We start from the raw sequence: 15,243 nt of genomic DNA, 5'->3' as shown, positions 1-15,243 counted from the left end.
CTTGGTGACAGAATTTCTTATAGAAAGCCGCCGGGTAGCCATCCGGTCCCGGGGTCTTAAGCAATGCTCTTTTGACATCTAATGTGTGAAGAGCTCTTACTGCTACTGACTGTGGTTGCGAGAAGAAAATGGGCAGTTCCACAGATTGATTGAGATGGAATGGAGAAATGACTTTGGGCAGGAATTTTGGATTAGTATGTAGAACTACCTTATTTTGATGCATTTGCAAGAAGGGTTCTTGGATGGTTAGTACTTGTAGTTCACTAACTCTCCGCAGAGAAGTAATAGCTACTAGGAAAGCAACTTTCCATGTTAAAAATTGTAATTCACATCTGTGTGAAGGTTCAAAGGGAGGTCCCATTAACCGTGTGAGAACAACGTTTAAATTCAACACAGGCGAAGGTAGTACTCTGGGAGGAATTATTCTTTTAAGGCCTTCCATAAAAGCTTTAATGGCCGGCACTATGAACAGACATAGATGTTGTCTGTTTTGCAGATATGCTGCTATTGCAGCAAGATGTAGTCTAATAGACGTATAGGCTAAGTTACATCTTTGGAGATGCAGTAAATTTATTTATTAATGATATTTGTAAAGCGCTTGCAAATACCCGTGGGCTTCTCGGCGCTAGAAATGCAAATGTTGTCTCATCCTGATCCGGAAGTACAGAGATGTGGATTACTGGTTAAATAGCCACGTTTTCAGTTTTTTTCTAAACTGAAGGATCGAAGGGCATGTTTTTATGTGAATTGGGAGGGTGTTCCAGAGTCTAGGGGCCGCGATTGAGAAGCGGCGATCACCCCATGAAGCTGTTCGGCTACGTTGCACCACTAATTGGTTGAGTGAGGTAGATCGGAGGGTTCTCGATGGATTGTAGGGGACCAGTTGATTTTTAAGGAAGCGAGGTCCTTGATCCTGTAAAGTCTTGTAGACTGTGCATAGGGCTTTGAATTTCACCCTGTTGTGAATGGACAGCCAATGGTAATTTTTCAAGGTATCAGAGATAGGTGCAAATTTGGGTTTTTTTGATAATACGCGAGCGGCCGCATTCTGCACGGTCTGTAGTTTTTTAATGACTCTGCTCTGAGCATTGAGCAGCAGACCGTTGCAGTAATCTAGTGATGTCAAGACTAGAGTGGTGACTAGCATTTTGGCTGCTGAGTCTGGTAGATACGGTATGATTTTTCTTACCGTTCTAAGTTTAAAGTGGGCGTTGGCTGCCACCTTATTTGCATGGGCCATGAAGTTCAGCTGGTCATCAAAAGTAACACCTAGGTTTCTAACTTTGACCGTAGGGGAGGGAGGTGTACCTAAGGCCGATGGCCACCAATCTACAGACCAGGCTGGTGAGAGATTGCCAAAGATGACCACCTCCGTTTTATCGGAATTAAGTTTCAGGCAATTCCTTGCCATCCACTCACCGATGGTGATCATCCCGGTTTTGAATCTCTCTGCAACCCTCTGTCCATCACCCTTTATTTCCAACACCAGCTGGGTGTCGTCAGCGTATGAGGTTAGGCCCATCCCATGTGCTTTGATGACACTAGCAAGGTCCGACACATATATATTAAATAGTGTCGGACTTAGGGATGAGCCTTGGGGAACCCCACACGGTAATGATAGCTCAGCTGACTGGAAGGGACCCAGTGTAACCGCCTGCGTTCTATTAGCTAGAAAGGAGGCGAGTAAGTCCCTAGCAGTGAGCTGAATGCCCATCCTCTCGACACGGTCGACCAAGATCTTGTGGTCAACCGTGTCGAAAGCTGCTGAGAGATCCAAGAGAACTAACAAAGCAGTTCCTCCCTGATCGCGGATGACTCTTATGTCATCAGCTGCTTTTATAAGGGCGGTTTCTGTGCCATGGTTTTTGCGGAAACCGAACTGTGTATCATCCAGTAAATTGTATTTTTCTAAGTAGGATGATAGCTGCTGATTCATAGCCTTTTCTATAACCTTGGCTAAGAAGGGGAGGCTTGCTATAGGGCGATAGTTTTTTAATTCGCCTTTATCTGAGCCGGGTTTTTTTAGCAGGGGTTTAATCAAGGTGTTTTTTAATCGATCAGGGTAAATTCCAGATGTCAATACTGTATTACAGACATCAGTGATAATGGGAATGACTGTGTCCGGTACAGTAGTGAGCACCGAAGTCGGGCATGGGTCCAGAGCAGAGCCAGCTTTGATCGTTTTAACTATACTCTTAATTTGATCAGTGGTAAGGGGGCTAAAACAAGTCATGGAGTTTTTGGGATTAGTAGTAGAGGATATGGCATTACTGCTGGTCTGGTCTGAGCTAAAGGCTTGGTAGATGTCATTAACCTTTGCAAAAAAGAACTCCGATAATGCATCACATAAAGCTTGTGAAGGGGGAGGATTAAGATCCGGGGAGTCTCCAGCAAGGGTTTTAGCAATGTCAAATAACTGTTTACTGGAGTTTTTCGCAGTTTCTATCTGGCGTGTGTAAAAGTCTTTCTTAGATGCTGCAATCATAGCTTTGTAAGTGGCAAGGGCTTTTTTATAATTTTCCTTATTTTCACTATCATACGTTCTTCGCCAGTGTCTTTCCCTGTTCCTGGTTAACTGTTTTTGAATTTTTAGTTCTGTTGTATACCACTGAGCTTTAGGCGCATTTCTATTCTTAGAAAATGATTTGGTGGGTGCCAACTGGGTCGTGGCTTCACCCAGCCACTTTTGAAATTGATTAGTAGCGATGTTAGGATCAGTTGATAGTTCTGGGATTGTGGAATTAAGAAGCAGCGTTAGGTCATTAGGGTTGATGTCCTTCCAAACTTTAAACGTACCCTTTTTCGCTGTGACCACTTTTTTTCTCTGTGAATCTTTAATTGTAAGTCTGCTGAAGATGACTGAGTGGTCTGTCCAGGTCATAGGGAGAACTGAGGTAATACACAGTTCTTCCACATTTGTAAAGATTCCATCCAGCGTGTGGCCTGCCTGATGGGTGGGAGTCGAGACCAATTGTCTGAGGCCCATTATATCTAAGTCTGATAGAAGGGCGGAAGTATCCCTATCACCAAGGAGCTCCAGATGGAAGTTAAAATCTCCCATGATCGTAGTGGATTCTTCTGTAGCTATGGACTCGGTCATATTAGTAAAATTTGTGAGGAACGCAGATCTTGTCCCCGGGGGTCTATAAATTAGTATACCCTTAAAGTTATAGGTAGGGGACAGTTTTATATTGAAGTGCATGGCTTCGCATGAGGTGGTAGGAATCGACGAGCAGCGGACTTCAAAATGGTCTCTCACTATAATAGCTATACCACCACCTTTTCCTATGGGCCTATCCTGCCGGTATGCACTGTAGCCTGAAGGAACTGCTATGACATAATCGGGGGCAGATGCTTCATCGGACCATGTCTCTGTGATGTAAAGTACATCTAAATGATAGTTCCTGATAAGATCAGCTATATCCTGGCAGTGTTTGCTCAGGGAGCGCGCATTAATGAGTGCCATGGAAACATGGGTATCGGTCTCATTACTTATAGATTTAGCATACAGAGTTGGATTATCAAACACAGGGGAGATGTTACAATGTGAACATTGTGTGTGTGATACCAACTGCACGAGGGATAGGTCGAGTTTGGTGCAAAGCGGCGCGTAAGATGGACAGAGCTCTAGCAGCGCATTACGGGTATAGGAGATGAGAGGGGCAGGGGTTGTGGCCCTGGGCCCGGTCCTGGCGCGGACGGGCGCAGACGGGCCCGCCTTCGGCGCGCCCGCTGCGCCCGCCCGCTGCGCCCGCCCGCTGCGCGGACGTGCGGTACTGTTGTTTTTGTACATAATTTGGGCGGGACGGGAGGAGGGTGGGAGGGGCGCAGAGCTCTCCGGCCAGCCTTCCCAAACTAAGATGGCGGCGAAAGTGATGTCCAAAAGCTTCCCTGCGCCTGAGTACAGCGGCGCTGAGGGGGAAGTGTTCGAGCCTCGGCGAAGTAGTCTCGCCTAAGGGGGTGGCATGGGTATAAAAACGCACCAGTTTAAAATATAATACAGTCTTTAAAAACAATTCGAAAATCAATCGTTTTTAACAAATGAGCAGAATAGCGCGAGGGCGCTGAACAAACCTCCGGCTTTCCGCCTCAGAGGGAACAACAAGCAATTACTATGTGTGTTGGGTAACACCCATTAAATACCCTGGGAGGGCGGGAGGGGCGCAGAGCTCTCCGGCCAGCCTTCCCAAACTAAGATGGCGGCGAAAGTGATGTCCAAAAGCTTCCCTGCGCCTGAGTACAGCGGCGCTGAGGGGGAAGTGTTCGAGCCTCGGCGAAGTAGTCTCGCCGAAGGGGGTGGCATGGGTATAAAAACGCACCAGTTTAAAAAATAACCTATGATGTGTTGAATAGACACATCTAGGGGATTAATATTGTTGTTGTGACAATATATCACAAATCGTATCCACTTGGCCGCGTAACATGCCCTAGTGGTTGGACGTCTAGCTTCTTTAACCCTTTCGATGCTGATGACGAGCTGGGCTCGTCATGGTGCACGGTGGTCGTGTGCTGATGACGAGCCCAGCTCGTCATAAAACAATGAAAAATAGCAATTTCCAGCACAGGACGGGAATTGCCTTAGCAGCGAAGGTGTTAATGACATTCATGCAGTCTGAAGGAAAGTTCAGATATCCAAATTCTAGGACTTCAGGAGCCAGATCGGAAGGTTGAGCTGAGCTGGGTCCGGGTGTCTGATCTCTCCACGGTTCTGTGTTAAGAGGTGTGGAGACAGGTGCAGTTTTTGGTGTGGTACTACAGACAGTTGTAGCACTGTGGTGTACCACGGTTGTCTGGCCCACGTTGGAGCAACTAGGATGAGGGTCAGAGAATGTTGCTATAGTTTACGTCCTACTAGTGGCATGAGAGGTAGAGGTGGAAAAGCGTACGCAAATCTGTTTGACCAATTCATCCATATCGCATTGCCTTTTGACAGTGGGTGTGGATATTTGGCGGCGAAGCTTGGGCATTTGCGTTTTCGTGGGTGGCGAATAGGTCTATTTGAGGTTGTCCCCACATCTGAAAGAATGGTTGAAGAACTTGCATATGAAGTTCCCACTTGTGGGTCTGTTGTGTTTGACGACTTAACAGATCCGCTATAGTCTTTTGTACTCCCGGAACATGTTGGGCTAGGAGGAATATGTTTTGAGGTATAGCCCACCTCCATATGTTCTGTGCTAGTTGAGAGAGTTGCAGGGAGTGTGTGCCTCCCTGCTTCTGTATGTAGTACATTGATGTCATTTTGTCTGCGCGGACTAACACAGCTTTGTTTGCTACTTGCTTCTGGAAAGCTTTTAGTGCTAGGAATATTGCTAGTAACTCCAGATGAGTGATATGGAGTAATTTTTGTTGCGGTGTCCTCCTGCCTTGCATGGTGTGTCGCAGTAGGTGGGGAGAGCGATGCGTCCGCAGTCAAGATTATCTGAGGAACTGGCTCTAGGAACGGTCGTCCCTTGGAAAGGTTTTTGGTGTTCCACCATTGCAGAGAGCGATGAGTACGACCGTCTACGAACACTAGGTCTGTTAAGTGACCTTGAGCCTGGTTCCATTGATGTGATAAGCACTCTTGTAGCGGACGCATTTGAAGTCTTGCATGGGGTACTATGAAGATGCAAGAGGCCATCACTCCTATGAGTTGCATGAACACTCGTGCTGGGAGGGAGTGTTGTAGCTGAAACTTTGTTAGAAGAGTTTGCATGATGGCTATCCTTGCTGGAGTGGGATAAGCTTGCGCTGTTGAGGTGTTTATTGTGGCACCGAGGTACTGTTGTACTTTGGATGGCTGTAGATTAGACTTGGTGTGGTTTATTGTGAATCCCAAGTTGTGGAGCAGTTGGATGGTGGCATGAGTGTGTTCCACGCATTGATTGTATGAGATGGCTTTTATGAGCCAGTCGTTGAGGTACGGGAAGACATGGATGTGCTGTCTTCGTAGATATTGCTGCCACTACTGCTAAGCACTTGGTGAAAACTCTTGGTGCTGTTGTGACTCCGAATGGGAGTACTTTGAATTGATAGTGCTGCCAGTCTATCACAAATCTGAGATACTTCCTGTGAGCCTTTGTGAATGGGAATGTGGAAGTATGCGGCATTGAGATCTAGAGTAGACAGGAAGTCGTTTTGCAGCAGGAGCGGAAGGACTTGTTGGAGTGTGACCATGTGAAAATGGTCTGACTGTATGTATATGTTTAGCAGTCTGAGGTCTAAAATAGGCATTAGAGAGCCGTCCTTCTTTGGAATCAGAAAATATAGAGAGTAAACCCCCTTGTTTTGTTGGTGCAGAGGAACTGGTTCTTTTGCACTTTTTTCTAGCAGGGATACTACTTCTTGCTTTAACAGTGAAATATGTTCTTGTGACATTGGACGCTGTTTGGGTGGTATGTTTGGGGGGGTAGATGTTAGTTCTAGACTGTAACCTGACTGAATAATTTCTCGCACCCACTGGATCAACATCACCTGTCTGATGTGATGTTGATCCAGGCAGGCAGGAATTGTTGAAGTTTTCCCCCCACAGGAGTGGAATGTTGGGGGGGAAGGGGAGGAAAGTCATTGGGTAGGGGTAGAGGCAGAGCGGGACTTGTTGTTTTTACCCCTGTAACCCCCTCTCTGGCATCCCTTAGTGAATGTGGATTGACCAGGGGTTTTGTAGGAAGTGGAGGGACTTTCTGAGGAGTAGCCTCGTGTTGCCTCTGGATGATGAGCGATGAAAGGAACGTCTGGGAGCTTGCTGCTGCAAGGCTCCCTTAGATTTTGCTGTTTTGGTGTTTTTTTTTATTTTCTCTAAAGACAAGTCAACATTTGGGTGATTAAGGATGGAGTTTTGCACCTCCGGTTTAAAACCTGAAATACGTAGCCAGGCATGTCTACGTAGTAGGGTGCTGATATTGATTGCCCTTGAGGTGGTATCTGCAGCGTCTAGGGCACAACGGATGGAAGTATTAGTGATATTTTTACCTTCCTGTATAAGTTCATTAGCCCTGTTTTTGTATTTGTCTGGTAGGTGCTGCATTATGGACTCTAGTTCATCTTAATGTGCCCTGTCATATCTTGCCAGCAACGCTTGGGTGTTGGCAATGCGCCAGATGTTAGCTGCTTGTGCCGCTGTTCGCTTACCGGAGGCGTCAAGGAGCTTAGATTCTTTGTCTGGTGGCGAGGCCTCACCTGATGTCTGGGAATTAGCACGTTTACGTGCATTAGACACTACTCAAATATCTAATTGTGCTGGACTTTTAATATAAACTGGACCTGCAGGGGCAGCTTTATATTTTTTCTCAATGCGAGGATTGAGGACCGTAGCTTTGACAGGATCCTTAAAAACTTCTGTTGAGTGCTTGATGACACCCTTAAGCAATGGTAAAATGGCAGTAGACCTTTGTGTGTTATCAAAAGTGTCTAATAGGAAATCTTCCTCCACTGTATCGGTGTGTAAGTCCACCCCATGATATTGTGCAGCCCTTTGGACTAGTTGGTTTAACCCTATAGTGTCCTCTGGTGGGGAAGGTCTGGAAGGGTATACATCATCTTGTGGGACGTAAGGCACATCAGGGGTGTTGTAATCATCCCATGGATTAGGTGACTGAGGGGGACTATTGGCCCCTGCTGGGTCGTGTGCACCCACACCTATGTTGTCAGAATCTGTGTCTACATGATCATCTGGATTAGTAGATGGTGTCGGTGAATGATGTGGTGGTGGAGGAGGAGGAGGAACAGTATGGGGAGGTGGTGGAGAAGGGACCCTTAATGGAGAGGTTGCAATGTCCTTTTTTGGAGGGGGGGAGGTGCTGGCGTCTCAAGTGGTGTTTTCTTGGAGCTGAGAGTCAATTGTCCGGTTTTAGGATCCTTTACAAGAGTTTTCTGATTGGGATCCGGTGTAAAAAGTTCTTCTGATTAGGGCAAATCCTTCGGCGTCGAAGTTTTCGGCTCCGTAGTTTTTTTTGGCACGAGTCAGTAGCTGGTGTCGGGTCTTTTGGCTTAGGAGTGTGCCCTTTTGAAATGTATTTTACAGGAACCTGTTTTTTTCGGTTTCGGGTGTTTTTCGGCTCTGACGTGTGTGAATCTGGCGCTTTGGGCGTTTTCCTACTCGGCTTCGAATGCGGTTTCAGCATCGATGAGCCGCTGCCAGTCTTCGGCACCGTGTGTTTAGGTGTCGGAGCAACGGTAGGCGTAGTAGAGGAAGATGGCTTCTTCTTCGGTGTCGGTATAGGATTGGCACCGGGAATAGGCTGGCTCGAGCCCGAGCCGCCTGAAGGCTTAGTGAGCTTCTTTGCCGGGCCTGAAGGTGGGGCGTGGGAAACAGTGTCTCGGTGTGCACTCAGGCCCGAAGGTGAGGGTGTTACCGAAGCCTTTTTTGAGGGTGTCGAGGAAGGGTTGGGGTCGACGGTCTTACTTACGACCCGTTGAGCTGGAGTGATGTCCTCGACCTAGGAGTCTTCGGCATCTGAGGAACCAATACTCTCTTCGGCGTGCTGGTGTTCTGGCACGTCGACGCCCTCTTTGAAGATGTCGTCGGGATCGAAGCTGACGAGTGAGCCAAAGTTCTCCGGGCTCGTCGGACCCGAATGGTTTTCTTGGAGCGGAATGAGGCACACGCTGAACAGTCTTTGGCCTCGTGCTCCGGTGAAAGGCAAAGGTTGCACACCTCACGTAGGTCGGTGTGGGGAAACTTCGACCCACATTGAGGACACTTCTTGAATGGAGTTCTTTCCATGAGCCAGAAAGCAAGGCCTAGGTAGGCCCGAAGGCCTTCGTTGACGATCGGAATCGAAGACTTCGAAATGGTAGAGAATCGCGTCGATGTAGCGCGATCGAAACAATACCTTCGGACTGGGTGAGGATTGCGCGCCAAAGGACAATCGGTTCCAAACTGGAGCGCAGGAAACACATCCGAGCCCGATGGCGGAAAAAAACAATCTGGGGATGGAGCTGATGCCCATGCGCAATGTGATCCTAAGGAGGTGTCACCTATCTCGTTCCTTCCAAAGAACTTTTTAGGACAACAACAAACTGCAAACACCTGGGCCCAACACTAGGTGGCGATCTATGCACAGTGTGCAATCTGCAGCTCATATGCCTCGAACAAGACATTAGCAGGGGAACTGGAATTCAAGATTCAAAAGGAGACCGGCAAAGAAGCAACAAAGCTTGTACAGCAACACTGTCATGAAGCATTTTAAATTAAGAACTTTTTTAATATTAAGGTGGAAAGAGACTACTTTTTGCTATTTGCGCCAAGCATAGTCTCAAAGTTGCAACACATTATTTGGATGTTTCCAAGTTAAGAAAAATGCCATCCACAAGTAAAAAAGCAGGTAGGTCTTTCTTAACCCAGAACCTCCAATGAGAATACTATTTAGGAAACTTAAGGGTACTGCATCCATGTTTTTTTTACACCTTTTCTCACTTAGTTAAATGGTAAATGTAAGACTGTCATTGATGAAACTAACTAGGGGTATTAGCAACTACAATATTTCCAAGTTCAAGACGTTTGTTTGATTTAAGTTGCCTTATCAATGCTAATGAGCAATTCCTTACCTTTACATAGCAGTAGTAGTGCCCAGCATGGCAGCTGAAGCCACTATGGACAAGGACAGCATACAACACATAAAATATTGCTTCACCATTAGGCTGAGACATATATGGACGTATATCTAAATATTCCGGATATTTCACTTCCTGAAAAAAGAATGGATAGATAAGTCAAAACTTTTAGGGATTACCAAAATACAAGTGGTCATTTAAATGCCTATCAATTCTACAGCACTACACATAGACCCATATGTGCTATCCAATTTCACTCTTCATAATTTCTAGGTAAAAATAAAGCTAAAGAAAGACTGAGACACTCTCACAAATATAACATTGTTAATAGTTGTTCACTATGCTACATTCCATAAGTTTAAACCTTTCTAAACATTGAACAATACTGTGACCATTCTAAGACACATTTCGAACAAAAACTCCCTTTTATAGGTAGAAGAAACATTTACTAACGCACTGAACAAACTTGGGTAAATGAGTGTAAGAAAAAATAAAGATCTTTATGCGACATGTTCAGTAAATACTGCACTTGCATGCTCCCAAGCCTTCCCAATCTTTCAATTCTAAAGGCAGAATCATTCAAACATTAAAAACTCCTCTGCCAACCGGCGTTTGTAGTTCCACAAAAACAGGAGCATGGACCACCATTAAGTGCAGAGAAGCCTTTATTAGGTTGCGCTCAGTCGGCCATTATGCGTTTCAACACCAGAGTGCATATATATATATATATATATATATATATATATATATATATATATATATATATATATATATATATATATATATATATATATATATATATATATATATATATATATATATATATATATATATATATATATATATATATATATATATATATATATATATATATATATATATATATATATATATATATATATATATATATATATATATATATATATATATATATATATATATATATATATATATATATATATATATATATATATATATATATATATCCTTCCTAATCTTTCAATTCTAAAGGCCTAATTATTCAAACGCACACCCATACACACTATTATAAATATATGGAAAATGCTACTTACCAGTATGCATCTGTTCTTGGCATGTAGAGCTGCAGAGTTACACACTGTGCATAGATCGCCACCTAGTGTTGGGCCCGGATGTTTGCAGTTTGTTGTTGTCCTGAAAAGTTTTTGGGAAGTCACGAGATAGGTGACTCCTCCTTTGGACCACATTGCGCATGGGCATCGGCTCCATCCTCAAATTGTTTTTCGCCATTAGGGAAATGATGGAGCTTTGCAAGAAAAGGAAGGATGCCCATCTAAGCTGTATCTAATTAAGATAATACTGGAACAGACATGGGTAGCCGAGGAGGCGGGTGGGCGTGTGTGACTCTGCAGCTCTACACATCAAGAACAGATGCATACTGGTACGTAGCAGTTTCTGTTCGAGGCATATGAGCTGCAGATTACACACTGTGCATAGATTGTACAGCAGTACCCACTCTTAGTGGCGACCACCCCTATCTGTTGCAGTAGTTTGAAATAATGTTTTGAGAACAGCCTGGCCCACATTAGCTTGTTGCTTAGTTTACACGTCTACACAGTAGTGTTTTGTGAATGTGTGCGGTGTAGATCATGTAGCTGCTCTGCAGATATCATCTAGCGGAATGTTCCCTAAAAATGCCATTGATGCCCCTATTTTCCTTGTAGAGTGGGCTTTAGGGGGAACAGGTAACATACGTTTAGCTTTGTGGTATACTAAGCCGCACGGGCCCCTCCTTTACTTTGGGTGGTGCAAGCTCAATGGCTGTTTTGGGTGCTGCTCAAGTGTGGGCAAAGTTGGAGCGTGATATAAGACGGCTGCCCGGCCGTCGAGCTTGCACCACCCAAAGTAAAGGAGGGGCCCGTGCTGCTTAGTATATACTGAGCGGCTTTTGGGAAACACATATTTGGGATTAAAGTGGACACTGTTTGTGGCGGCCCATCTGAGGGCTTGAAAAGGAAACAGAAATGAGTGCACCATTGGAGGATTGTAATACCGGGACTTCCGTAACCATAATGCCTTGTAGGTAATTGTACCAGCCCATCTGGGGGCGTGAAACTGACATTAGTGGTGGAGATCGGAGCACACATTCATTCCTGCAACTGCCTTTGAAGAGAAATGAACTAGAAACGCGTCAGCGTATTGCAACTGAATAACTGTTATAAGGAAGCAATGAACAGGAGCCTGCTTGTACCCTTTAAATAAAGGTTTGCCACCTCTAATATGCATTTTGGGTGCTGCTCAAGTGTGGGCAAAGTTGGAGCGTGATATAAGATGGCTGCCATTCCGTCGAGCTTGCACCACCCAAAGTAAAGGAGGGGCCCGTGCGGCTTAGTATATACCGAGCGGCTTTTGGGAAATGCATATTTGGGATCAAAGTGGACACTGTTTGTGGCGGCCCATCTGAGAGCTTGAAAAGGAAACAGAAATGAGTGCACCTTCGGAGGATTGTAATACCGGGACTTCCGTAACCATAATGCCTCGCAGGTAATTGTACCAGCCCATCTGGGGGCGTGAAACTGACATTAGTGGTGGAAACCGGAGCTTCCATTCATTCCTGCAACTGCCTTTGAAGAAGAGAAATGAACTCGAAACGCATCGGCGTATTGCAACTGAATGCCTGTTATAAGGAAGCAATGAACAGGAGCCTGCTTGTACCCTTTAAATATAGGTTTGCCACCTCTAATATGCCTTTTGGGTGCTGTTCAAGTGTGGGCAAAGTTGGAGCGATAGATATATATATATCAGGAACACTCCAAACTTCACCATATAAGTAAGGCACTGACTCCGTGAAATTTCGAATTCCAAATAAGTTTCATTCACTTATCGGCTGCTTTGACGCGTTTCGGCGGTTAGCTCCCACCTTGTTCACTACATCTCTGCATTCTGTGATTTAATTTATACCCCTATGGCATTGCATTACATCATGCATGTTTGACTCTTTTTTCACTGTAAGTTCCAGCTTGTTTTACATTTTTGCTGCCCTGTTGCCATGACTATGCTAGCAACGCTAGGTTTTGGCAGACATCGAAAAGTTCCTACGGCATGCCCATTCCTACATAACGTCATCTTTGCTTTCATGTTTTACCGTTGCTATAGAAACCTCCCCGCAATGACAGCCTAGTGATTCCTTCATTGCTAATAACGCGCTTGGCAGGTGCGGTTCGGCAGTCCCTGTCTGCGGCGGTGTTCTAACAGTGAGTATTAGCGTGTATGTATGACAAATTATGTCGGGTTCTCAGGTTACGCGCTGTTACATTGCGTTTGTATCCAGCCGTGTTTCGTGAGTGTTCACTGTGTAAGGGACACTCTCTGGTGGTGTGATTACGTGTGGAACTAATGAGAGTGTTTGGAGGCCTTATGTCTAATGGTAGTTTAGGTTCGTCAAATACCGGGCCCAAACACTGCGGAGTGTTTTTAATAAACAAGGGAACCCCACTTAGTAGAACCTGGGGTGGAATGATGCTTTTTAAGTCACAATGGTTCAGTTTGTGGCCTGATTAGGTCCTAGAGAAAAGGTCTGGGAAGCGAGTATTTAATAAACGCTGGGGAGCAAAGACTGTAGGTATAGGTAGAAAAATTATTTATTTTGATCTTTTTCTTTTTTATAGAGTATACATAAATATTTATACTGTATTTCAGGTGCTCAGGTGAATAGTACGGTGCAGGACGTGACAAAAGTGATCAAAGTGAACGAACTGTCACACAACAACAACAAGGTTAAAAAACAACAATTATATACAATAGAAAGAGTAAAAAATCCTTGGGTATGTCGACGGCGTTTCGATCTATATAGGTCCGAGTCTCTCACCAACCGTTACTCACGTGAGTAACGGTTGGTGAGAGACTCGGACCCCCTACCTGCTCCGCGAAAACGCCAGAATTAACTTCTAGGCGCCCATATCTGAAACCTTCATAGCGACGAACGCGCTCAAGCAGACCCCCTACCTGCTCCAAAAAATCGCCGAAATCAACTTTTAGGCGCCGGTAATTGAAATTTTCACAGCGAGGAACGCGCACAAGCAGTTTCCCTTGCTCTGACTAATCATTCAATCCAAGTAGGACCCTCGTCTAATTTAAAGTGACGGAGAGCTACCTGGATTATCTAAGTGAGAGACCTTTTTGAGTAACTATTATATTCCCTCCAGAAAGCAACCTCCAATTCAGTTTCAGCATCAAAATATCATCCTTGCCTGAGAATGCCTTGGCAAGTTTCAGGAAGCTCATCAGTCCTGATGATGATCTAAAGCTATATAGATCGAAACGCCGTCGACATACCCAAGGATTTTTTACTCTTTCTATTGTATATAATTGTTGTTTTTTAACCTTGTTGTTGTTGTGTGACAGTTCGTTCACTTTGATCACTTTTGTTACGTCCTGCACCGTACTATTCACCTGAGCACCTGAAATACAACACTGCGGAGGCCCTGGGTTTTTTCCGGCGTGTGGTGAGATGCCTACCTATGTGTATCGCACGTCAGAGGTGCTAGGCTATTTCACAATGCCGCAGGCATGAGAACTCTGGGAATTTCTTCTATAGAGCACCCTACAACATCAGTGACATTTTAAATCTGCTCACCACAAATGTCTGTTTTCTAGCAAAGTTTTTAAACATAGGATTCGCACAGTGTAATCCATGCCGAACTAAAAAAGGGGCGAAGTCTTCTTCCATTTATACAGCAAAGTCTTTAGGGATAGGATTGGCTAGTGCCATCCATGCCAAGCTGCAATATTATAAAAGCCTTTTACCACTCCAGGCACTGTATTTACAGCTTTGGATTGGTAAAATATCAACCAAGCTCACCTGGCCTGAATAAAAGCAACCCCTGACAGAAACGGATTTCTTTGTCATTACAGGAAGGATTAGTTACTTACCTGTAAACCTAGTTCTCTTCCAGGGGTATCCTCATTAAAGTCATAAGCATTAGAATATTCCCGCCCATGCGCGGGACCCCGGAAACATTATATTATATGTGCCCCACATATATATACTCATATATATATATATAAACAGATATATATAAAAACATGCAATAGCAGCTAAATAGTATCAGAGCTGAAATATGCTGTGAAACATTTCCACCATACATGAATAATATGCATTAGAAACATGAGAAACAACAACAAAGATTGTTTAGAAACTGTTTTACTGCTCAGATAGCAGTAGAAATTCTCATAACTCACTGAAAGCATAGAAAAGCTCCCAGGCTGCATTGCAAACACACAGTCTAAAAAGACTGAAAAGCTGACCTGTAGCTGCATAGCAATAAACTGACACTGTGCCTTTAAGGCACCCATGACCCCCAGTATCCCATCATGCCTCAGGGGTGACAGTTAGGTCAGTTGTTCTTTTCGGAGACTGAAAAAACCCAATAACAAAAAGGTTAACAATATCTCCTTATTAAAGAATGTCCTTTGCCCGGAGAGGCGGGAGGGTTGCTTATGACTTTGATGAGGATACCCCTGGAAGAGAACTAGGATTACAGGTAAGTAACTAATCCTTCTCTTCCAGGGGGCGTGGCTTGGGCGCCGATGGCGATGGTCGCCTGAGAGCTCGGCTCCGGGACTAAGCCCGAGATTATCCTGAAAATCGGAGGCTGAGGGGCACCCCAGACCCCGCATTCGGTTGTGCGAGGCGACGACACCCTGCCGGGGGCCTTAGTGGAGTTTGGA

The 15,243-nt window shown here is 44.8% G+C and overlaps 1 protein-coding gene across 4 annotated transcripts in view; it reads right to left on the bottom strand.

Annotated features, from left to right (window-relative positions):
• Positions 1-15,243, bottom strand: part of USP42 (ubiquitin specific peptidase 42) — a 674,575-nt gene that overhangs the window by 261,764 nt on the left and 397,568 nt on the right. For all 4 annotated transcript variants that reach the window (XM_086940745.1, XM_086940747.1, XM_086940748.1 and 1 more), the window contains exon 10: positions 9,529-9,669. In XM_086940745.1, coding sequence (XP_086796871.1) covers positions 9,529-9,669 — 141 coding nt within the window. The remainder of the gene's footprint in view (positions 1-9,528; positions 9,670-15,243) is intronic.

The sequence above is a fragment of the Lissotriton vulgaris genome, chromosome 10 (assembly GCF_964263255.1).
Source record: "Lissotriton vulgaris chromosome 10, aLisVul1.2, whole genome shotgun sequence".
NCBI lineage: Eukaryota > Metazoa > Chordata > Amphibia > Caudata > Salamandridae > Lissotriton > Lissotriton vulgaris.
This window is presented reverse-complemented; position numbering and strand designations above follow the sequence as displayed.